Source organism: Oncorhynchus tshawytscha, linkage group LG05, assembly GCF_018296145.1.
Source record: "Oncorhynchus tshawytscha isolate Ot180627B linkage group LG05, Otsh_v2.0, whole genome shotgun sequence".
NCBI classification, from domain to species: Eukaryota; Metazoa; Chordata; class Actinopteri; order Salmoniformes; family Salmonidae; genus Oncorhynchus; species Oncorhynchus tshawytscha.
This window is the reverse complement of record NC_056433.1, coordinates 15,336,638-15,362,687: the sequence shown is the minus strand read 5'-3', so window position 1 is coordinate 15,362,687 and position 26,050 is coordinate 15,336,638. Positions and strand designations below refer to the sequence as shown.

The window sequence follows — 26,050 nt, the reverse complement described above, 5'->3', positions numbered from 1 at the left end:
TCATGGACTGCCACCCTCAGAACAGCTGGGTCACCCTCATGGACTGCCACCCTCAGAACAGCTGGGTCACCCTCATGGACTGCCACCCTCAGAACAGCTGGGTCACCCTCATGGACTGCCACCCTCAGAACAGCTGGGTCACCCTCATGGACTGCCACCCTCAGAACAGCTGGGTCACCCTCATGGACTGCCACCCTCAGAACAGCTGGGTCACCCTCATGGACTGCCACCCTCAGAACAGCTGGGTCACCCTCATGGACTGCCACCCTCAGAACAGCTGGGTCACCCTCATGGACTGCCACCACCATGGATAGTCTGGTGGTAAGAACACAGCTCTTAGATTTCACTTGGATTTAAACTAAATTAATTAGGTAGTGTTGGAGAGTTACTTGATTTATGCATATGATTTTATTGTTGCACATGGAAGGGAACACTAGTGCTACCTTGCTATCTTGTCTTACTTTTAACAACAACATAAGGACTTTTTTTGTCGTCCACTGTCCTCCAAGAGCTGTTGAATTTCCGCTTCACTTGTGATTTTATTCTTGCCAGGACAAGCCGATCTCCAGACAGTATGCCAAGGCTATGTTGCGACCTTTGTGTCACATGACAAATTATGTTATTGTGAGCATGATGGTTGGAAGGTACATATTTAAATGTCCAGGTTTCGTTTATCAGTTTATTATGATGATTGATGCCGATGCATTCATATATTATTTTAACAGATAGTTTCATATTGTGCGGTCCCTGGCAAATCCCAGACCTACTTACTATCACGATACTTAGGTGCCAATACCATATGTATTGCGATTCTCATGATTCTATATGCATTGTGATTCTATATGTATTGTGATTCTATATGTATAGTGATTCTATATGTATAGTGATTCTATATGTATAGTGATTCTATATGTATAGTGATTCTATATGTATAGTGATTCTATATGTATAGTGATTCTATATGTATAGTGATTCTATATGTATTGTGATTCTATATGTATTGTGATTCTATATATTGTGATTCTATATGCATTGTGATTCTATATGTATTGTGATTCTATATGTATTGTGATTCTATATATTGTGATTCTATATGTATTGTGTGTTTCTATATGTATAGTGATTCTATATGTATAGTGATTCTATATGTATTGTGATTCTATATGTATTGTGATTCTATATGTATTGTGATTCTATATGTATGTGATTCTATATGTATTGTGATTCTATATGTATTGATTGTGTTCAAACATATTTCTCATCATGTGTCTTGCTGCTATATGCAAAGGACTATATGCATTGTGAGAGCCCTGCTATAAAAGGACAAGATTCGATGTTCCAAACATATTTCTCATCATGAGCCCTGCAAAAGGACAAGAGAGCCCTGCAAAAGGACAAGAGAGCCCTGCAAAAGGACAAGAGAGCCCTGCAAAAGGACAAGAGAGCCCTGCAAAAGTTTTGATCAGTCATGGGAAAAAAAGTTGTGAAAATAAATTGGCTCCCTCTGTAGAAAGAAGATGGAGAACAAGTTATGAAGGAAAAATACTGGACTTTTTGGTGCAGGTACAGCCAACTAGCACAAAGCGAAACGATATGTCGTCAAAAATAATATCCCGATATGTAACTATCACCTCCCCCATCAGATAGTGTGATATGTATGCATCATTATTTGCGTTCTGTTTTTGTTGTCATATTAGTCTAGGGTTGACTAACCATGGCAGTGTATATACAACCCCCACCAGAGGGTGGTAGAGACTCACAATTTCTTACACTTTCAGTGCCTGGCAGCCATTACCATAGAAAGTGGTGCATGACAAGGCCATCCTCATGGAGCTCTCAGAAGACCCTCAGACTGATATGCAATGGCTTTTTCCCTCGAATTACAAGTGAAGTCAATGGAAATCATGAGTTATCAGCACTGTAGTTTAGTAGTAGATGTGAACTATTTGTTTATGGTTCTACCAAGACCCATTTTATCATCTTAAGGTTATTTTTATTTAACCTTTATTTAACTAGACAAGTCAGTTAAGAACAAATTCTTATTTACAATGAGGGTCTACTTGTAAAGGCCCCCAGCCAAACCCTCCCCTAACTCATACAACGCTGGGCCAATTGTGCGCCGCCCTATGGGACTGCCGATCATGGCCGGTTGTGATACAGCCCGGGTTCGAACCCGGGTCTGTAGTGACGCCTCTAACACTGTGATGAAGTGCCTTAGACCGCTGCACTACTCGGGAGGTTCTTCCTAGAACCGTCTGAAGGGTTCTACCAAGAACCCTTTTCTCTTTGGAGGTTTCTTCCTGGAACCCTCTATGAAATGGTTCCACCAGCCTTATTAGCCTTCATGACAATACATCACATATGTCATAAGGCCTTTCTTTGAGGGCCTAGTTATACCCTAACACAGTGGTGTTAGGAATCTCCTGGTTTACAGGCCACATCAGGCCCGAAATTCACATTATGCTGGCTTGCAAAGTGTTGGGTAATTCCTATTGGAATCCAGCCAGAGTTAGGATATCCAACAACAGAGTTAATCATCCACAATCTCCAGAATGACTGCCAGGGCAGGGAAGCTTGAATACTTCAACTACCTCAATCATCTAAACTGGAATGACCATCTCAGTACTGGTTCAATACATCCAACTGATTGGATTAGTTTAGAAAACTGTTTATTTATCTTTGTGTAGCATAAAATGTATTAACCAATCAATGTAAATGCAAAAACACATATTACACTAAAACAAACAAAAAGAGTGTATATAAACAGGAGGTCATCCACTACAATTTGTAAGACTGGTGTTGAATGCGTTTGGTGACACCGACCCATGTTTGTGAGTTAGCTGCTGGAGGTGCTGTTTAAGATACACCAGAGAGGGGACTTGATAGTTCCATCAGTGCGCCCTGGGGGACTGCATGTTCTTCATAGATAGGGACACCATGCTGATGGAGACCCCCATGCACACTGAGAGGCTGTTAGACGGGGCATTCTTTAGATAAAAAAAATACAGTCCTAGGCTGCGTCTCAAATGGCATCCTATTCCATATATAGAGCACTAAGATTGAACAGGGCCCCTCTTCCACTGCAGTGTCCCCCAGACAGTGACTGATCACTGCTCAGTGTGGTGAGATTATAAATTAAATATGCAGAGGGATGCCTAGGAAGGGGTGCACATGATAATCATAACTGATAAGATGTGCTAGATATTATTCAATCAGAAAGTTTGCAATAATTAAGCAATAAGGCACGAGGAGGTGTGGTATATGGCCAATATACAACAGCTAATGACTGTTCTTATGCGCAACGCGGAGTGCCTGGATGCAGCCCTTAACCATGGTATATTGGCCATATACCACAAACCCCTGAGGTGCCTTATTGCTATTATGAACTGGTTACCAATGTAATTAGAGCAGTAAAAATACATGTTTTGTCATACCCGTATACAATCTGATATGCCATGGCTGTCAGCCAATCAGCATTCAGGGCTTGAACCACCCACTTTATAAAACTAGGAAACACTGTCACCACCGATAAATCTACGATTATCGAGAATTTCAATAAGCATTTTTTTACGGCTGGCCTTGCTTTCCACCTGGCTACCACTACCCCGGTCAACAGCTCTGCACCCCCCACAGCAACTTGCCCAAGTCTCCCCCATTTCTCCTTCACCCAAATCCAGATAGCCGATGTTCTAAAAGAGCTGCAAAATATGGACCCCTACAAATCAGCTGGGCTAGACAATCTGGACCCTCTCTTTCTAAAAATGTTCCTCCGCAATTGTTGCAACCCCTATTACTAGTCTGTTCAACCTCTCGTTTGTATCGTCTGAGATTCCCAAAGATTGGAAAGCTGCCGCGGTCATCCCCCCTCTTCTAAGGGGGAGACACTCTAGACCTAAACTGTTACAGACCTATATCTATCCTACCCTGCCTTTCTAAGGTCTTTGAAAGCCAAGTTAATAAACAGATCACTGATCATTTCGAATCCCACCGTACCTTCTCCGCTATGCAATCTGGTTCCCGAGCTGGTCATGGGTGCACCTCAGCCACGCTCAAAGTCCTAAACGATATCATAATCGCCATCGAGAAAAGACTATACCGTGCAGCCGTATTCATCGACCTGGCCAAGGCTTTCGACTCTGTCAATCACCGCATTCTTATTGGCAGTCTCAACATCCTTGGTTTCTCAAATGACTGCCTTGCCTGGTTCACCAACTACTTCTCAGAGAGTTCAGTGTGTCAAATCGGAGGGCCTGTTGTCCGGACCTCTGGTAGTCTCTATGGGGGTGCCACAGGATTCAATTCTCGGGCCGACTCTTTTTTCTGTATACATCAGTGATGTTGCTCTTGCCGCTGGTGATTCTCTGATCCACCTCTACGCAGACGACACCATTCTGTATACTTCTGGCCCTTCTTTGGACACTGTGTTAACAAACCTCCAGATGAGCTTCAATGCCATACAACTCTCCTTCCGTGGCCGTCAACTGCTCTTAAATGCAAGTAAAACTAAATGCATGCTCTTCAACCGATCGCTGCCCGCACCTGCCCGCCCGCCTAGCATTACTACTCTGGACAGTTCTGACTTAGAATATGTGGACAACTACAAATACCTAGGTGTCTGGTTAGACTGTAAACTCTCCTTCCAGACTCATCTTAAGCATCTCCAATCCAAAATAAAATCTAGAACCTGCTTCCTATTTCATAACAAAGCATCCTTCACTCATGCTGCCAAACATACCCTCGTAAAACTGACTATCCTACCGATCCTTGACTTGACGGCGATGACATTTTTCAAAATAGCCTCCAACACTACTCAGCAAACTGGATGTAGTCTATCACAGTGCCATCCGTTTCGTCACTATAGCCCCATATACTACCCACCACTGCGACCTGTATGCTCTCGTTGGCTGGCCCTCACTACATATTCGTTTCCAAACCCACTGGCTCCAGGTCATCTATAAGTCCTTTCTAGGTAAAGCCCCGCCTTATCTCAGCTCACTGGTCACCATAGCAACACCCACCTGTAGCACATGCTCCAGCAGGTATATTTCACTGCTCACCCCCAAAGCAAATTCCTACTTTGGCCACCTTTCCTTCCAGTTTTCTGCTGCCAATGACTGGAACGAATTGCAAAAATCACTGAAGCTGGGGACTCATATCTCCCTCACTAACTTTAAGCATCAGCTATCAGAGCAGCTTACAGATCATTGCACCTGTACATAACCCATCTGTAAATATCCCATCCAACTACCTCATCCCCATATTGTTATTTATTTTATATATATATTTTTTTTTGTTTTGCTCCTTTGCACCCCAGTATCTCTACTTGCACATTCATCTTCTGCACATCGATCACTCCAGTGTTAATTTGCGAAATTGTAATTATTTCGCCACTACGGCCTATTTATTGCCTTACCTCCCTAATCTTACTTAATTTGCCTACAATGTATATAGACTTTTCTATTGTGTTATTGACTGTACGTTTGTTTATTCCATGTGTAACTCTGTGTTGTTTGTTTCACACTGCTTTGCTTTATCTTGGCCAGGTCGCAGTTGTAAATGAGAACTTGTTCTCAACTGATCCTACCTGGTTAAATAAAGGTGAAATAAATGTAAATTTTAAAAAAAAGAAAACATGTCCATACTCATGCTATAATAGGTGTCTAATTAGTTGTTTGTTTTAATGATTAGATGAATGGGATCGTTACGGATGACGCAAGTAGTTCCATCATGGTCAAAATGCACTTTTCTGTTATATTATGCAACAGTCATTTTATGTTGGTTATCAAGGGAGCTGAGCTGAATGCAAACAAATGCTTAAATATCCCAGGATTGTCATGCAAATTGATGCAGGGATTTTGAGATTTAACGCCTACATCATAGTAATATGGTTGTTGTTTGATGTGTTTATGTGAACAACACGATGTACGGGTATGGTATGGTAATTACATGTAGCTGCAAAAAACATACAAATTCAAGCAAAACCAAAACATTTTTGGGTACAACTACATTTTTTTGTACAACCATATTTACATTTATTGAAAAGACTGAAGAACGAAGTAACACATGCCATCCTAAATGAACACTTATATTTAGCTTGCTCCATACCAATGCATAGTTTAATCCATCATTAGTTACTACTTGAAACCTACAGTATCATACTGAATTATAACTTGTTTTATACCCTGCTGAGAACTCAGACCCTCCTGACCTGGACCTGTATTTGTAAAGAGTCTGAGAATAGGGGTGCTGATCTAGGATCAGTTTGTATTTTAGATTGTAATAAATAAGATTGTATGGACAGGGAGGAGCTGGTCCTAGATCAGCACAGCTACTCTGAGATTCATTGTGAATACAGATCCTTGTCTTTTTGTTTGTTCTGACTCTGCACACTCAGAGTTGGACCTGGTAACGGACGCTAAGCACTCAGCCAACATGACGGCGCTGACTCCCTGCCGCCTCTACATCCTGTCCACCCAGGCCTACCAGACCTTGCTGCAGCACTTCCCTACGGCTGGAAGCCCACATCAGCCCGCGTGGCCCTTCACCACCTCACAATGGGTACAAATTAAACTTTTCTGATTCGAAACTCTTCAAGGTGCATTTTGTTTTCGGCACATTTGTTCTTAAATTGGTGTATTGATCTAGGGTCGTATGTATCAAGCGTCTCACAGTAGGAGTGCTGATCTAGGACAGGTCCCCCCTGCCCATGTAATCTTGTTAATTATGGTCTAAAAGGCTAAACTGATCCTAGATCAGCACTCCTACTCTAAGATGCTTGATGCAAACAGTCCCTGTTATTGTTGTGTCATACCTCCCTGAGATGGGAAGACAGAGTCTGCTGCTTCTACCTCTGCTGACGTTGAGACAGAACCATCAGAAGATCATGTGATCTGGTTTCTGTGTGATCCAAAAGTCCATCCTCGGGTCCTTTAAGGATGCATCACCCATCACTATCCTGTAACTATCCTGCACTAACTACCACTACACTACTGCAGACACGTCACACGTAGCCTGTGGCCAGGCCACAGACACACCCAGAGGGACTATACTGTAAACCTTTTTTCTCTTGGAATATGTGCTTTGATAATTTAGTTCCGTTAACATGTCCTGCATTCCAGGGCCGAGGCGCTTATAAAGGTACAGAATGGTTCAGCGAATGGGAGGTGTCACGTTCGTGGTATGGAGGAGACCAAGGCGCAGCATGAGATGAATACATCATCTTTAATAAGTCGAAGAACACTTAAACAAACGTTCAAAACGAATGTGCCGCTATATATGATAAGTGCAGACACAGGCAACTAACACATAGACAATGACCCACGAAATAACCCAAGGAATATGGCTGCCTAAATATGGTTGCCAATCAGAGACAACGATAAACAGCTGCCTCTAATTGAGAACCAATCTAGGCAACCATAGACATATAAATACCTAGACTAGTGAAAACCCATAGACTTACAAAAAACCCTAGACAATACAAAACACATATATCACCCTTGTCACACCCTGACCTAACCAAAATAATAAAGAAAATAAAGCAAACTAAAGTCAGGGCGTGACAGGAGGCCAGGGAAAACGGAGTGCAACACCTCTAAAAACTACATAAGACTTATGACTTAATAACTTAGGACTTCATTAATTAGTTGGACACTAGAGGAAAATGACTGGCATTTAGGGGAAATGCAAGCATAAATGTAATATGTAAATTGTACATAGCTAACAACCTTTAAAGAAGTTTGTTTCATAAAAATGTTAACTTGAGTTGACCAATTCAGATAGTCATTCCAGTTACCAACAAACACATTCTTGCTTTCAGCAACAGTGAGCCGTACTGTACCCCCACTGAGTGTCTATAGCATATTCCTGTCAGAGCTCTTAGGGAGAGAACTGTGTATAAGTCGGTTGCATCCCAAATGGAACCATATTCCCTTTGCACTACTACAGGCCCATAAGGCTCTGGTCAAAAGTAGTGCACCATATTGGGAACGGCGTGCCATTTGGGATGCAGCTGCTGTTAAACCCTGGCTCTGATTTACGGTTCACGCTAGGAGGGGTGAACAGACGGGGGACGTCACCTCGTCAAGAGGTTGTTTTCCTTGACAGGCATCCACAAACAACCATTAAACATGTGTACACATCTGTGGAACTGCGAGACACACAAGATCCATCTGGCAGTACAGCAACAACCTGTTGTTTAATAAATCATTCATCTGAGGCAGGCGGGGAGAAAGGGCACAGATGCATCCCAAATGGCTCCCTATTTCCTTTATATTGCACAACTTTTGACCAGAGCCCTATGTGCCCTTGTCAGAAGTATAGTGGACTATAAAGGGAATAGGCTGCCATTTGGGATGCATAGCCATATTTTACTGTGTGCCAGAACAACTTAGCCCAGGTCTCGACACACCTAAATGATTCATTTGGATCCTTAATGGATTTAAAGATCCGAGTTTGGTTCAGACATGCAGGCTGGGATTTGTGTGTGTGTGAGGGGTTGGTGTGGTGGATCATAGGAATTGATATAGGATATCACGTATGACTGACTCTCTGGCTGGCTCTCTTTGTCTTGTGTGAGAACCTTTCATGTAACCCTGGAGAGATTCTCCATTGAGCTTGCTTTTTAAGTCTAGGACCAAACTTAATCTCTGTCTGAGAAACTGACGGTAAATTACCTTAGATTAATAATACTATTACACACCACAACCTTATTTCAAACCTGCACCTACAGCAATCAAATGAAGATGAATAGAATATTAAATCTGCTGGCATCAGTATTGTAACCATAACATGCCCTACTTCTGGGTGCTTTCTCTGTTCTTGGCTTGTGTGTTTCAAAGTAAAGTAAATCATTCCTATTGTAGCTATTGGATTTGATTTTGCAGCAAAACATTTGACATTTTCACCATACTAATCTGACTGGGATGCATCTCACCTACCCCCTCTTACCCTGTGCTTGGTAAGCATAACAGGGAAGAGAAGAGAGAGACATGTTTTCTGACTTAACTTGAGGGTCACATTTATGGAAATTATGCTACATGGTCAGCTTGGTCATTTTAATTAAAGAGATTGGGATTGATTCAGCCATGAATGATGTCACCCAGTGTGTAACGCTGATTGCTAGGCAACCCCTTGTTAGTTCAGAAAGGCAGCTGCCAGTAAGAAAGGACATGTTATTACCAAAGTAATGAATTACTAATGATGCAAGTAATTCCCTGATTATCTTTTCCCCCCTCTGTTGTGGGCTGCATTTCAAGGAGTGTAAGTACTCAAATTAAGAATAGACGTTCAATTGCTCTCCCTATGTTTGAATATTCTTGAATTAGTGTTATTATAAGATGTACTTTTTTGGAAGGTTTGCACACAAAAGATGTATCAGCTATATTTGCACAACTGTACCATATGTATAACTATGCTCCAATCATGCAATCCCATTAGCTTGGAAATCAGTCTCTGTGTCCGTACCTCAGTTCTCTGACATTGTCAAAATGTATTTGAACATTTTTGAACATGGCCTGAGCAGCTATGTCTAAATGCAAATGAAGGTCCAGTGGGGTATAATTGCGTCCGTGTGACGATTACAACGAGAAACTAATGATTTACCTCTGCCAAGGTCAGGGGAGGTTTAATTAGGAGAAACACAATCAGTGTCTCTCGTCTCACAGCCTTATGAGCCCTGTTCAAAAGTCGTCCACTGTATAGAGTGTAACGTTCCATTTGAGACCACTGCCTGCCTGGGTCCCTGTCACACAGATGGTTTAAGTGGGGTGATAAAAGGTGTCTAGATGGTGGAGAAGTAGCTGCTGGGTCAAGGGTCGATATGGGGTCAAGATTCAAGTGACGATGTCCACAGACTGTAGTCGACAAACGGTGAAGATTATAATTTGTCAATGGGTTAAGTCTATTCCGTATGCAGGGTACTTATTTTGACCATGGCCCATAGAGCTCTGTTCAAAGGAAGGGCACTATATAGGGAATAGGGTGCCATTTGGGATGTGAACATGGTGTAATTAGTTTGTTACATGGTTAGTGCTGACTGCTGAGTAAGCAACACCCCTGTTTCCGTTCTGTGTGCTCTCACCTGACATGGTATATTCTGGAATCAACTAATTGTGTGAAAAGTACCTTTTAATTGCAACAATTTCTCTTTCCACTATCAAAAGTACTGATTAGTTTGCTGATGTCTGTGTGTAGCAATTGTATAATGAGCCATTCTCTAATATACACAAACAATTGTGGCACAAAAACAATCAATGTCTTTTTTTTTTGCCCCTTTTCTCCCCAATTTCGTGGTATCCAATTGTTAGTAATTACTATCTTGTCTCATCGCTACAACTCCCGTACGAGCTCAGGAGAGACTAAGGTCGAAAGCCATGCGTCCTCTGAAACACAACCCAACCAAGCCGCACTGCTTCTTAACAGAGCGCGCATCCAACCCGGAAGCCAGCCGCACCATGGAGGAACACCATGCACCTGGCGCCCGGCCCGCCACAGGAGTCACTGGTGCTCGATGAGACAAGGATATCCCTACCGGCCAAACCCTGCCTAACCCGGACGACGCTAGGCCAATTGTGCGTCGCCTGACGGACCTCCCGGTCGCGGCCGGCTGGTGCAGTGGTCTAGGGCACTGCGCCTGGCCCGCCACAGGAGTTGCTGGTGCTCGATGAGACAAGGATATCCCTACGCTAGGCCTCGCCCGATGGACCTCCCGGTCGCGGCCGGCTGGTGCAGTGGTCTAGGGCACTGCGCCCGGCCCGCCACAGGAGTTGCTGGTGCTCGATGAGACAAGGATATCCCTACGCTAGGCCAATTGTGCGTCGCCCGATGGACCTCCCGGTCGCGGCCGGCTGGTGCAGTGGTCTAGGGCACTGCGCCCGGCCCGCCACAGGAGTTGCTGGTGCTCGATGAGACAAGGATATCCCTACGCTAGGCCAATTGTGCGTCGCCCGATGGACCTCCCGGTCGCGGCCGGCTGGTGCAGTGGTCTAGGGCACTGCGCCCGGCCCGCCACAGGAGTTGCTGGTGCTCGATGAGACAAGGATATCCCTACGCTAGGCCAATTGTGCGTCGCCCGATGGACCTCCCGGTCGCGGCCGGCTGGTGCAGTGGTCTAGGGCACTGCGCCCGGCCCGCCACAGGAGTTGCTGGTGCTCGATGAGACAAGGATATCCCTACGCTAGGCCAATTGTGCGTCGCCCGATGGACCTCCCGGTCGCGGCCGGCTGGTGCAGTGGTCTAGGGCACTGCGCCCGGCCCGCCACAGGAGTTGCTGGTGCTCGATGAGACAAGGATATCCCTACGCTAGGCCAATTGTGCATCGTCCGATGGACCTCCCGGTCGCGGCTGGCTGGTGCAGTGGTCTAGGGCACTGCGCCCGGCCCGCCACAGGAGTTGCTGGTGCTCGATGAGACAAGGATATCCCTACGCTAGGCCAATTGTGCGTCGCCCAATGGACCTCCCGGTCGCGGCCGGCTGGTGCAGTGGTCTAGGGCACTGCGCCCGGCCCGCCACAGGAGTTGCTGGTGCTCGATGAGACAAGGATATCCCTACGCTAGGCCAATTGTGCGTCGCCCGATGGACCTCCCGGTCGCGGCCGGCTGGTGCAGTGGTCTAGGGCACTGCGCCCGGCCCGCCACAGGAGTTGCTGGTGCTCGATGAGACAAGGACGCTAGGCCAATTGTGCGTCGCCCGATGGACCTCCCGGTCGCGGCCGGCTGGTGCAGTGGTCTAGGGCACTGCGCCCGGCCCGCCACAGGAGTTGCTGGTGCTTGATGAGACAAGGATATCCCTACGCTAGGCCAATTGTGGTCACCCGATGGACCTCCCGGTCGCGGCTGGCTGGTGCAGTGGTCTAGGGCACTGCGCCTGGCCCGCCACAGGAGTTGCTGGTGCTCGATGAGACAAGGATATCCCTACGCTAGGCCAATTGTGCATCGCCCGATGGACCTCCCGGTCGCGGCCGGCTGGTGCAGTGGTCTAGGGCACTGCGCCCGGCCCGCCACAGGAGTTGCTGGTGCTCGATGAGACAAGGATATCCCTACGCTAGGCCAATTGTGCGTCGCCCGATGGACCTCCCGGTCGCGGCCGGCTGGTGCAGTGGTCTAGGGCACTGCGCCACCCGGGAGGCCACACAATGTCTGTTTTTTATTGGTGGAATTATCCAGGGCACATTGCCACACAGACTTGCAAAACACTGTGAAGTACACTTGACATTGACGTGTACTTCATGTGTATGTAGATGTGATTGCAAAACCCTTGAGAATCTCCTTCTCACAGGCCAACACACTGGCCTGTACAGAGAATGCATGCTTCAGACACAGCCATAATTTACGTTGCGATCTGGCATTGTTATTGGAATGCCGGTCACAGACATCCTATACATCACCATTTTATGTCTAATTCTATGCTGTCTGTACTCTCATAGCTTCTCCAATGCATTGCGATTTGAGAAAAGTCATTGTGATTCCTTCTTATATACCTCCATCCACAAGGTATTTGGAATCAACCTTGCTACCAGCTGCTTCAGAAGAGGCCTTTGGTTGCTTACCTTTATCCAATGAATAAAATGATGCACAAACTTGGATTGCAAATACAGTATAGCATTTTCTTTATTCTACTGTCATCGAAGACAGTAGAATAACGGGTCACACATTTGGGAATACAGTCGCTTTCATACACTGCATATTGGGTCACTTGAAGCCATCCTACTAGTAAACAAATCAATTGTCATATTGTTATTTACTCAAACCTGAAATTGAAAGCATGTTGGTTTGACAAGTGTCTGTATAACAAGGTGTGCTGATTGCAAGCGCGTCCCAAATTGCTCTCTATATAGTCCACTACTTTTGACCAGAGCTCTATGGGTAGTGCACTATGAAGGTAATAGGCTTGCAAATGCTGTGTTGGAGCAGTATTTTCCCTTCCCTGTAAAAAAAAAAGGTCTGTGGTGTCAGTGTGTTCCTGTGGAGCTGTACTGTGCTGCTTTCTGTGGGTTTTCAGTGACCCACTTTCCCTGCTTCACTTGACTGGGCTGCTGCTGCCATTTCTGTGGGAGGTCTCAGACGATTTCCCCCTTGAACAGGTCTCTCAAGTGAGTCGATCCCTCAACATCACACAGACTAACATATTCAGGAAGAGTAGCAGCTAATGGGGATCCTAATCAAATAAAAACATATTTGCTCATGTATATTCACTCTCATTTAGGCCCACGTAGAAACACACAGACATTCTCATATGGCCTGTTTATCTTTTTCTTTCAATTCTTGTTACTTTAATAATAACAGAATAGCATAGAGAAGAATGAGTACATGTACAGTATACAGTCAACAATTTCCACACATATGATGGGCGAATTCATAGGTGAATGAATTCAATCAGACAAGTAGATTAGGCATATTAAAGAAAGCAGGGAAAACAATAGCACCATTCATCGCAAAAGTAGGCGCTCGAACACTATTTCCAATTTAGGCATACAAATGTTCCCTTTCAGCCTGGTTTGCTATGAACATGCAAATACTTTTTTTGTTGTATGTGATAAAAAGTCATATGTATATATTAGAGCTCAGGTGCCACTACTCAGAATAATCTCGCCCCGCCCAGACCAGGAAATCGTCAGCCATTCAGCCCTCTAGATCGCTGAGGTATAAACTATCGATTCTCAACGCTCGCTGTTGCCATGCTGGGCTAAATGGTCTTTGGAGAGAAAAGGCATTTGCCTGTATACGGGTTAAACATGGAAGTAAAAAAGTTTCATGCCCGTCTTTATGAAAACTTTCAACATAAACTCGCTCTAAAATAGATGGTATTTATGGTCATGTTCGACACTTTGCGCTCTTTTTCATTTCCCGCTAACGTTAGCTTGCTTGCATCTTTTCGTGTTCTGCGTTTCTTTTACATGTTTAGCTTGCTAGCTCGACTGGATTTTCTGACTGAGATGTGGACTTGATCATGGCCGCACAAGTGGCAACAGCCCCAACATCAACTGTTAAGAAAAGGTCGAGTTTAACTAGCAGCGTGAGTCAAGATTTTAAATCTGCTAAACCTGGAGTAGTTGGTGGAGCTGTACTTGGGGTAGGAAACGGGACTATCGTTCATGCTATTAATGTAGAACGCAATCACCATGAATTGAACCCAAACAGAGCTCGAGTTTTTCCTGTAAACAACAATTCGAGTCAACGTGAGAAGGAAAGTGGAGATTCTAGATCGGAGTCTTTTTCGACTTCAAATTGTAGCGTGAGTTCGGGAAGCATGGAGACGGGAACGCTTGTCAGTCATAAAGTGAAAATTGTTGGTGTCGGAGATCCTCCTCCACCGCACCACCACACACCTCCACAGCAACAGCCATTCAATCAATTCATTCAGCACCAACAACGCCAAATTCACAACAGCCAACAGTCGATACATGGAGAAAGTGGAAACCGCCAACATGGAGGAAAAGAGAACGTTGTTTTAGGGAATCAAGTGGAGCTCCATCAGCAGCAACAAATGCTAAATAAAAGTGAGGAGGAGGACCAACCGGGCAAAACGGAGGACCGGATTAACAGCAGGTACGACCATGCCAGTTTGGGAACAACTAATAACATCAACCCGTCCCAAAGTGGGAACAGTTCAGTTTTGGAGATAAATAATAGTTATTATGGAAAGGGAAGAGGAGGGCCTTGCTTTGATCAACATGGCGGACAACAAAGCCCAGAGTCTGGGATAATACATTCGGTACAACAGAACAATATGGATCAACTTCAACAAAACTCCCACGAAGGATACCAAAACAACCCGTACAATCACTACCCGAACTACCGACCTGGCTACGGTAACAGTGGATATGGGATGATGAGTCCCTCTCGGCACGGGAACAACATGATGGGCCCAGTCAGCAACACTGCTGCTGCTAATCATAGCAGAGCTGCCATGGCTGCTGCCTCTTCTTCTGGTAGTGCGAATATTGGAGGGTTTCACAGATTTCCAGGGCAAAGTCAGCAGCATCCGTCGGGGGCTACCCCGACTCTTAACCAGTTACTGACGTCCCCGAGCCCTATGATGCGGGGCTATGGCAGTGGCTATCAAGATTACACTAATCCTTCTGCTGAACAACAACAATCAAGCATGGGGCTGACTAAAGACTTGAGCTCCCAATACGGTTCAACAACTCATAGTTGGGGAGGACAAGAAAGAAATCACCCTGCCATGAGCCCTGGAAACAACGGACAAGGAAGCGGCAGATCACAGGTAAATTATGCATTCATATTTGTCACTTTTTTTCTAATGTGCCGAACTATAACTAAGCTTTCCAGGCGGCTTGGCTAGTTAATTTAGCTATGAACAGACACGTTAGCTATGCTATTGTATTAGCTAGCCAGCATCGCTAGGACAGCTTTTGTACATTGTACTGTTTTTAGATTAAATAAACATGCACGCGGAGAATACCCAAATGGTAATTTTCTGAATTCCGTGTCCTTGTGGACAGATAACTAACTTAGTTAACTATTCTGTTATGGTTGATTTGAAGTTGGCATTTCAATTTCTGTCCAAGGTGACTTCTGGTTGGGATTCCCAGACCTTTCATTTAGCTTGCTTGCTTGCTAGTCTCTTAAGTCTAGTTAAGTTAGTCTGTTCTCCAACATTTCAAACTTTAACTACAGTACTGTACCATGTAAACGTATGCATACCCATGCTGCTAAATTTACTACAACATTTTCAATATAACTTGTGGACTTGTTTGACTTGCCTAATTAAATAAAGGTTAAATCAAATAAAAAACGTTAGACTGGGGTGCGAAAACTATCGACCTTCCTTCTAGCTAGCACAGGATCTGTACAACTGCTGAGATATTGGAAGTATCCGTTTCATATCTTAAAACGCATATATACTTTTCAACAAATCAGAATTCTTACTAGCTAACACTAACATTCGTTTGTTGATATCCAGCTGGCTAGATATCATACACTCCAATTGTTATCTGCTATTGCTAGCTAGCTATAGCATAGCCTGCTAATGTTAGCCTTGTCACACCAATTTGAAGGCCTCGCGTTGGCCAAGTAGCTAGATGTGCTCCTCAGCACGTATTATGATCATTATTTCAATTTATTTAAACAGGGAAATTCCATTGAGACCAAGGCCTCTTTTACAAGGAAGCTCAGCACACGAGCATACAAATTTACAATGTGTACAAGCAATTGAAGAAAGTGGACATATGAAAAACAAACCCATTACTCACTAATAAAAGTCAACCAGCCTTTTGAACTTTCCTAGTTGTGCCAAAACATCAAACTTTAGCGTTCTGGACATCAATGCACAAAAAAAACTACCCACAGATCTACCTAACTCGGTGGAAACTGAGAGTTAGGCATCCTTGTAATCAGGTCTGGTGACTTGTGTGCATGTCTGTCATTTAGCAATGAAGTAAGGTATGGCAGACATTTGCACAAGGGCTTTATAAACAAACAGATCTAGAATATTTGAGAGGGCCAGCCTACTTTCTGATACAGAATGCAGTGACGTGTACTGAACCTATCGTTCCTAGTAAAGTGTAGTGGGCTATGATAAAATGCGTCCAGTGGTAGCTGCATTCATATAGACGATATCGCCATAGTCTAAAGCCAGAATGAATGTCAACTGGATGATTGGGTTTCTGCTATTTAACTAAATGCTGCATGCCCTGTTCCTACAAAGAAGCCTGTTTTAGATATTACGTATAAAACAGTACATCATATAACATTATTACACCACTACATATCTAAAATACTACATGTATAATACCACCATACAACTATATTACAATGTACTTGTGTGTAGATTGCATGTGCAAGCGCTTGTTTGCGTATGCATACATCAGATACATTTTTAAGCTTTTTGGGAAATAACATGTACATACTTTTAGCTGCATTAAGTACCAATTTCTGTTCAAGGGCTTTCTACAAAGCAAAAGGGCAGATTGTAGTTGAGAGAGAGCCTTGTCAACAGAAATCCCAACAGAATACACAACCGTATCATATGCATACAATGGGAAGTTACAATTTCTTAGACAAACCAATATTGCTAGATGCCAAAGAACAGGCTGGTGCTAGTAGTGGTCCATGTTCCAGTGAAATGTGTTGCAATCAATTGTTTCACTGGGCGGTTAGTGGGCTGCTATGCATACTCTTCTGAAATGAGTTCATGAAACATCCACCGTGTAGGCCGACCAAAACTATTGTACAGAGGGCCTGGCAAGGGCTGGTGTCCATCTTGCACTTCCAAGAGCACTTTGGAAGCATGAACATTTGAGCTAAATTTGACCACGACCTCCCAATTGACCTAATCTTGCATCTGATTGGTTCTTACCACCTGCCTATCAAGGACTGTGGTGGTGGGGGGGGCTCAGGATTGTGTTCTGTTTCCATTGTGTAGTGGTATCTCTGACACTCGTGGCTTGACCTTTTTTATCTAGTGACGTGATCCTGGTTTTTGACATGGAGGCCATTATGTGGTCTGCCTTCACACATGCAAATTAGCCATGTGCCCGATTCCACAATCAGCCAGCTAAATATCTCAGCTGGAAAACACACTCTCTCTCTTCAGGCCTGCACTGTGACAACCTACCAAGAAGTGCCTGGTTTGAAAGCATTGACATCTTTTGTAAATGTGAACATGTTGTGGACGGAACCCTCCATTAAACAGGCTTTCTGTCTGAAAATGTTTAACAGCCACTCTAGTCTCTACTGTAGCTTAATTTCCCCACGGCTAAGCCCCCCACAGTGTTTAAAGATGTGCAAACTGCTGCACTACACAAAATATGGACTTTTCAGATGGAAGTTATTCTTGTATTCACTAGCTAATTCCTGCTGTCTCCAGCATGCTCTGAGATCCTGTTACTGACAAGGCTATAATAAACATTTCTGCTTTGAAAGTCTATCATCTTCACTGAGGTATTGTAATTGAGTCTTAAATTAGTCTTTTTAAATGAGGACATGTCCTTTTTTTCCGCAACTCTCTCTCATTCTGGCTTTGAGCACATGGACTTTGGTGCATCAGAAACACTATGAAGGGAGTGATGCTGGCTTTGGTCTCTGACATTCTTGCCGTCAAAGCTCTAGTTTTATTACATTTTGACAAGTGGATATGTTTACGTTGTAGATGCAGTGTGTGGATATAGCCAGATGATGTGGTAAATGAGGTGGTTTGCCTGTGATGTCCACAGGCAAACCATTCAAGTTTGGACGTCAGTGAGTCTGGACGTCCACTTCATTGTGGGTTGGAGAGGGTTCGTCCTGTGCTCTTTGGTTACCTGTAGTGTAGGGTTACAGACAAACCTGAGATTGTGTTTTAGGAACTCATCCCAGGCATATTTCTGACAGACTTGTAAGAATTGTGCTGGCCTAAAGTAGAGGGGTTTCTCTTCATAGTTTCTCCTCCCTCTCCAGAGGCAGGTTTGATGTCTCCTCCCCACCCTCGTGGTGTGAATTGAACACATGGCACTCTGACTCAGTATTTAATCTGTCCTGAATGGCACTCTATTTCATATACAGTGCTCTACTTTTGACCAGGACCCATATGTTTCTGGTCAAAAGTAGTGCACTATAAAGGGAATAGGGTGCCATTTAGGATGCAATCCTTTTATTTTGCTGATTTGTAGGTAGGATTTCCCCATCTGAATCGCCTCATTCACATTGACAGCAAGCCCTCGTTTGGTAGATTAGCCTACAGCAGACAGAAGAAGTGTTTAGCTGGGAGAAATTTAGTGATTTTTGCTCACTGGACTCCTAATACAGGGAAAATACAAAAACAAGCTTGACCTATTTGTGTTTAAAAAAAAAAAATCACATCATTCTTTGCTCTGCAGCTATTTTCTCCAGTCTTACATTTGTGGGGTGAGACTTTCTCAAAATAATGGACCTACAACACCATGTGTGGTGTTTACGAACGGATTGAAACCAGTTACAGGTCATAAAATGGGGTAAGAACAACACAAAATTGAATGTTTACTGCTGGTACCTGAAAAGCATTCTTGTGTAGACAAAGTGTTGTGTATGTATTTAGTTCAGAAAGTGTAGTGTTTAGGATTTAAGTAGCCTTTTCTCTATCTGATGATCTAGTCTGTCTTTTTTGTAGTGAGGTTTTATTTTAAGACTGTTAGTCATTTGAGTTTACCAAATGGATTCTGGCAAGTGTCAAATAAAAATATTGCTTTGTTTCTGTCTTTGAAAAAAGTTGATTAATTCAAATTAGGCGTACTGCCAGGTGTACAATACTTCTACAAAGGATTGTTGGTACAACATCCTCCAACTTGCTTTCATTGCTCATAATCCTATCTGAGCTACAGCGAAAACATTTGAATCGTTTTTATTCTGGATAACCTACCCTTAACTGTCATTTAGTGAGTCTGTGTTAAAATCGCAGGGTGCCCAGGCATGACTGCTGACACCCAGACTGTTCGTTTAAAGTGGCCCCTTGGGCTTTCTCGATTGCTCACATTTTCTTTAAGTGCTTCTTCAATTGGCCTGAATTTAGCAGTGACATGAGAAGATTAGTTTGAATTGCTCTCACTCTTTTTTTGGCACAGCCTGCCGAGCCTCTCGAGAATAACCTGACTCCTAAAGCACTTGACGGCACATTATCCTGGATATCTTTGCCTACCCCTGGACCTGACTATGAACCCCAGGCTATTTAATAGGACTCCGATGGAGTGATGGAGAAATCTGATGTATTGAAACATTTAAAAACTACTTTTGTCATTTGCAAGGCATGGTGAATAGGCCTACTTAAATCCTGGCCAGCTGTCATATACTGGAAGTTGAGTAGTGATGGTCAGAATTGGACCATGTTGCTATCGTTTTCTTACTAGTTTTGCTCTAGTCTAGGCTAGACTCTAGATATATTTTTATACCTCTTTTATTTAACTACGCAAGTCAGTTAAGAAGAAATTCTTATTTACAATGATGGCCTAGGAACAGTGGGTTAACTGGTCTAGGAACAGTGGGTTAACTGGTCTAGGAACAGTGGGTTAACTGGTCTAGGAACAGTGGGTTAACTGGTCTAGGAACAGTGGGTTAACTGGTCTAGGAACAGTGGGTTAACTGGTCTAGGAACAGTGGGTTAACTGGTCTAGGAACAGTGGGTTAACTGGTCTAGGAACAGTGGGTTAACTGGTCTAGGAACAGTGGGTTAACTGCCTTGTTCAGGGGCAGACTTTTACCTTGTCAGCTCGTGGATTTGATCTTGCAACCTTTCGGTTACGAGTCCAACGCTCTAACCACTAGGCTACCTGCTGCGAATGAGAAGGAAAGGGCCTTTGACCTTGCAAGCTGTTGGTTGTATTATACAATGTCTAAAGTATAGGAAGCCCAATCTTATGCTAACTTCTCCCATCTCTCTCTGTTAGGTGCCACCAATAGACGCCATGGCAATGAAGCGCTCTCAGCTGTACGGCATGGGCAACAACCCTTACTCCCAGCAACAGCAGGGCGGGGGCGGCTCCTACCCTGGCCAACCATACGGATCGCCTTCTCCTCACCGCTACCCAATGGGAATGCCTGGGAGGGGTCAGATGGGCATGAGTGGAATGCAGTATCCTCAACAGCAGCAGGTATGTTCTCCATTTAGGCTAGTCAACCACTGCCTAAATGTCTGCCATTGCAATGTAGGCTACTTCTCTACAGACTACTGTCAGCATTCAGGAGTTAGCACATGACATATTCGCTTTTAAAATGAACCGCATTGGGATGCCCTTTCACCAGTTACACCAGTGACTGGAAGGCAGAGGGCTCTTCAGAGCTGTGTGGGTTTTGAATGACAATCACCTTTCAGGTTAAAAAAAGCTTTGGCCTGTTGTCCCATCATGCAGAAGGTTTGGGTCTGTCCGTGTGCTTGCCTGTCCGTGGTTGCATCCCGGAGGGCACCCTGTTCCTAATGGACCGGGGTGAAAGTAGTGCACTATATAGGGAATAGGTTGTCACACAAACCCTGTGTGGGTGGCAGGGCTCTGACTGGGTGTAGTGATCTGTTGACATGCAGCATGGCTGGCAGAGCAGTGTGGGCCAGGCTGGGCTGAGTCAGTCTATTCTGGTTAGAGTCAGACTGCACTGCTGCTATATTTAGCCCCCGGACAGAATGTTGGACTTGGCTCTTAACGCTCCTCCAGAGACGGCCTGGCAGTGGCCCTCACATGGGACCAGGCTGCTGACGTAGCATGATGTATGATGGTTCTAAATAAGGACTAAAGTCTGCCTCACCAGTAGTATTTGTGTACTGTTCTCGCTCTCTCTCAATTATTTATATATATATTACACACACACACTGTTTGTTTTGCTGATTGAAGTAAATTCCCTGGGCTTTGCTGCTGTTCTGTTTCACAGTTGGCCCTCTTTCATTCCAGCCATTATCCTTCCAGTGACAGGTGCTGAAAAAAAGTATGGAAACCCTTGTTGATATGAATAGACAACAGCTTTCTATGCCCTCCACTTTGGCATGGGCCATGCACGACACACACACACACTAGGAATGGTTCTGCAGTTGTAATCTTGTCATATACCAATGTCATATTGATAATGCCTTTGTGGCACTGGATACGTATCTGCTAAATCACCTAAATGTAAATATTCACAACACCAGCTTTGAAAACAGCAGAAATTGCGTTGCCCAAAGAAAACGTCATCTTGACGATGGCAGAAAACCACTATCACATCATTGCATCATTACATCATTAGAAATCAGCAGCATTTTCCAGTTTGACCCTAGGGCTCTGTGTCAGCTCTGCTTGCTTTACTGTCTCGGAGAGAGACGGAGCATATAATGACTTTTATCAGCGCCGGGCCCCAGATGGCCCCTTCTCCATTACCTCATGGATCCCACCTGAAATTGGATGCTTCAACTATTCAGATACCACCGGGGCCCCGCTTTGCTATTTTATATTGATTGTGTTCCCGAGGGTGGGGGGGGTGGCCGGCCAGCACGGAGAGAAGAGATGCAGCAGAGAAGACATGCCCGTATTCGAGATGTCATTCAGAGATCAACCTTAATATTTCATGATAATTAGGAATGGATTTTCCTCAGTCTACTATACAGGCTGGCTTCCCTTCTTGCTATGTCTTCCCTTGCATCCTGCTGTCTTTGGTCTGGTGTCAACTGTCCTAAATGGCACCCTATTCCCTCTATAGTGCACTACTATTAATCAGGGCTCTGTAAAGGGAATATGGTGCCATTTGGGATATTCCCCTAGTGTCATCAGTCCCTGATTCAAAACTGTATTATCTTATGCTCTTATGCTTCACGGAGTCGTGGCTGAACGACGACACTATCAACATACAGCTGGCTGGTTATACACTGTACCGGCAGGATAGAACAGCGGCGTCTGGTAAGACCAGGGGTGGCGGGCTATGCATTTTTGTAAATAACAGCTGGTGCACGATATCTAAGGAAGTCTCGAGCTATTGCTTGCCTGAGGTAGGGTATCTCATGATAAGCTGTAGACCACGCTATCTACCTAGAGAGTTTTCATCTGTATTTTTTGTAGCTGTGTTTAGAGGCTGGCACTAAGACCACATTGAATGAGCTGTATTCTGCCATAAGCAAACAAAAAAACAAACCGCTCAATCAGAGGCGGCACTCCTAGTAGCCGGGGATTTTAATGCAGGGAAACTTAAATCCGTTTCACCAAATTTCTATCAGCATGCTAAATGTGCGAGGGGGGGCTCTGGAACACCTTTACTACACACATGGACGCATACAAAGCTCTCCCTCCATTTGGCAAGTCTGACCATAATTCTATCCTCCTGTTTACATGCAAAAATGAAAGCAGGAAGCACCAGTGACTAGGATCAATAAAAAAAGTGGTCAGATGAAGCAGATGCTAAACTACAGGACTGTTTTGCTAGCACAGACTGGAACATGTTCCGGGATTCTTCCGATGGCATTGAGTACACCACATCAGTCATTAGCTTCATCAATAAGTGCATCGACGATGTCGTCCCCACAGTGACCGTACGTACATACTAGAGGTCGACCGATTAATTAGGGCCGATTTCAAGTTTTCATAACAATCGGAAATTGGTATTTTTGGGCGCCAATTTTTTTATTATTTATTTATTTAACTAGGCAAGTCAGTTAAGAACACATTCTTATTTTCAATGACGGCCTAGGAACGGTGGGTTAACTGCCTTGTTCAGGGGCAGAACGACAGATTTTCACATTGTCTGCTCGGGGGATCCAATCTTGCAACCTTACAGTTAACTAGTCCCACGCAATAACGACCTGCCTCTCTCTCGTTGCACTCCACAAGGAGACTGACTACCTGTTACGCGAATGCAGTAAGCCAAGGTAAGTTGCTAGCTAGCATTAAACTTATCTTATAAAAAACAATCAATCATAATCACTAGTTAACTACACATGGTTGATGATATTACTAGATTTTATCTAGCGTGTCCTGCGTTGCATATAATCTGACTGAGCATACAAGTGTCAAGTATATGACTGAGCGGTGGTAGGCAGAAGCAGGTGCGTAAACATTCATTCAAACAGCACTTTTGTGCGTTTATCCAGCAGCTCTTCGTTGTGCGTCAAGCATTGCGCTGTTTATGACTTCAAGCCTATTAACTCCCGAGATGAGGCTCGTGTAACCAAAGTGAAATGGCTGGCTAGTTAGCGCGCGCTAATTGTCGTTGTGTTGCTGGTTCGAGCCCAGGGAGGAGCGAGGAGAGGGACGGAAGCTATACTGTTACACTGGCAATACTAAAGTGCCTATAAGAACATCCAATAGTTAAAGGTTAATGAAATACAAATGGTATAGAGGGAAATAGTCCTATAATTCCTATAATAACTACAGCCTAAAACTTCTTATCTGGGAATATTGAAGACTCATGTTAAAAGGAACCACCAGCTTTCATATGTTCTGAGCAAGGAACTTAAACATTAGCTTTTTTACAGGACACTTTTACTTCTCCAATTGAACATATTTCATTATTTTATTTGAGGCTAAATTGATTTTATTGGCGTATTATATTAAATTAAAATAAGTGTTCATTCAGTATTGCTGTAATTGTCATTATTACAAATACATTTTAAAATTTGTCCGATTAATCGGTATCGGCTTTTTTTTTGGGCCCTCAAATAATCGGCATCGACGTTGAGAATTCATAATCGGTCGACCTCCAATCCAAAGCCTTTCCATTTGTGGGGTAGTGAAGGAGAGCACACTCTCACCACTGCTGCTGCTGGTGCGTCCTTCAGATGCTCTTGGCCTGGCCTGGAAATGGGCTCAGAGGAGAGGGGCTGGGAGGCAAGAAGAGAGAGGAGAGGCAGGGAGCTAGGGGAGGTTTAGTTAGACTCCCAGACATCAGTGTCTCAGTTCCAGAGTCATGAGCTCATGTGTGGAAAAACAGCCTTGACGCCCCTCAGGCTTAGGAGCTGACGGCTTGTTGGGTGATGAGCATTAAACACAGCTATTGGATTGTAAAACTGCTCAGCGCTGCACTCCCATATGGGCCTCCATGTTTCTGCCTTTGTGTCCCAAATGGCACCCTATTCCCCATGTAGTGCCCTACTTTAGGTATAGGCTACCATTTTGAGCTGCAGACAGAAATAACCCAGCCATTTTCATAGAATGCTCTTTGGTTTCATAGATATCTGATGTTTCATAGAATGACCAGGCTAGTGTTCTTGTGCTTGGCTATTGAACCATTGAGGGGGAGGACCCTTCACCAACAGGGGAATGCTGAACTCTGCCTCTGTTGCAGAAACCTTATGATTGATCGTGTTTACAGATTTCTCGATGGTGTGCTCTAGAATAGATATCAGTCTGTTCTATACACTGCTGGTTTTGTGTATTTTGTTCTAGACTTAGAAACACGGCTAGTAAGTGACTCCAGGTGAGGCAGAGAGAGGGATGAGCCAATAACAGCTGTTCCCCAAAACGCCTTACGTAAGACTGTTACAAACAGCTTGAGATGAATGGAGGAGGAGGAGAGCAGCTGGGGCTGTGTCCCAAATGGCACACTATGGGCTCTGGTCAAAAATGGTGCACTATATAGGGAATAGGGTACCCTTTGGGCCACGGCGGCTGTGTGTATTATTGATGTCAACACAATGTTAATGTATTGAGGCTGGAAAGGTGAGAAACCCTCCAGGGTCCTGTTCATCACTTCTCACTGCCGTTAGTCAACCTCAGTACAGAGCATGGTAAACAACCTAGCAGGCAGTGTGACTGAGTGAAAATGACTTAGGCTATACAGCACCACATTGATTGGGAGTTGAATCAAATTCACTTCTGTATATGAATTGGGATCTTTTAATGATATGCTGATGATGTCTTGGTGAACTAAAGGCCATTGGTCTATCCTTTACGTCTCGCAGAGGTGTGGGCATTGACAGTGAGCTTTTAGAGAGTATTGATCCTATCATATCTGATGTCTCCTTTATTGTCTCTCAGCAGATGGCAGCTCAGTATAGGCAGCAGCAGGGGGGCATGAGTGGGTACTGCCAGCCACAAGGCCAGCCCCCGTACTCCAGCCCTCCCCAGCAGCAGCCTGCAGCCCCCACACAGCCCCCCTACATGCAGGCACGTCCACTGCCACAGCAGGTAAGACTACAACCCCTACAATGCCATGCGTGTATTGACGTTGACTAGCCAATTGACAGGACTTCAGTTAGACTTCTGACCTTTCTGAACCACGCACTCATCGGCTAGTTCATGTCCATGTCCAAAGCAGTGTTTACCCCATAAGCACACACACACACACACACACACACACACGTTGATTTCATTGTGGAGAGACCGGTTTACTGGGATTATAGCCAGAACAGAGGCCACCCAGGTCCATCTTCATTTTAAAAACTTAATGAGCAATACATTAAAAACCAATTCTGTGCTGTAGTGTTCCCCAGAGATTAGAGTGGGCCGTTATCTGTTCCATCTGCACTCCCCGTCCTCTCTCTCTGTCTGCGTCCCAAATGGCACCCTATTCCCACTACCTTTGACAAGGACAGCCTCTCTGGCTGTTTGAGTCAGCCATTTTGGCTGCTCGTATTTGTAGGCATGAGGGAGCGAGTCAGCTGCAGTAATTTTTTTATTCAGATGGCAGAGAGT

The 26,050-nt window shown here is 44.4% G+C and overlaps 1 protein-coding gene across 5 annotated transcripts in view; it reads left to right on the top strand.

Moving 5' to 3' along the window:
* Positions 1–13,622: 13,622 nt before the first annotated feature.
* Positions 13,623–26,050, top strand: part of LOC112249993 (AT-rich interactive domain-containing protein 1B) — a 92,450-nt gene continuing 80,022 nt past the window's right edge. For 3 of the 5 annotated variants that reach the window (XM_024419775.2, XM_024419776.2, XM_024419773.2), the window contains exons 1-3: positions 13,623–15,222; positions 20,354–20,557; positions 25,394–25,543. In XM_024419775.2, the coding sequence (XP_024275543.1) occupies positions 13,945–15,222; positions 20,354–20,557; positions 25,394–25,543 (1,632 nt within the window). In that variant the 5' untranslated portion in view covers positions 13,623–13,944. The remainder of the gene's footprint in view (positions 15,223–20,353; positions 20,558–25,393; positions 25,544–26,050) is intronic. The other 2 variants (XM_024419774.2, XM_024419777.2) reach the window with 2 other exon arrangements.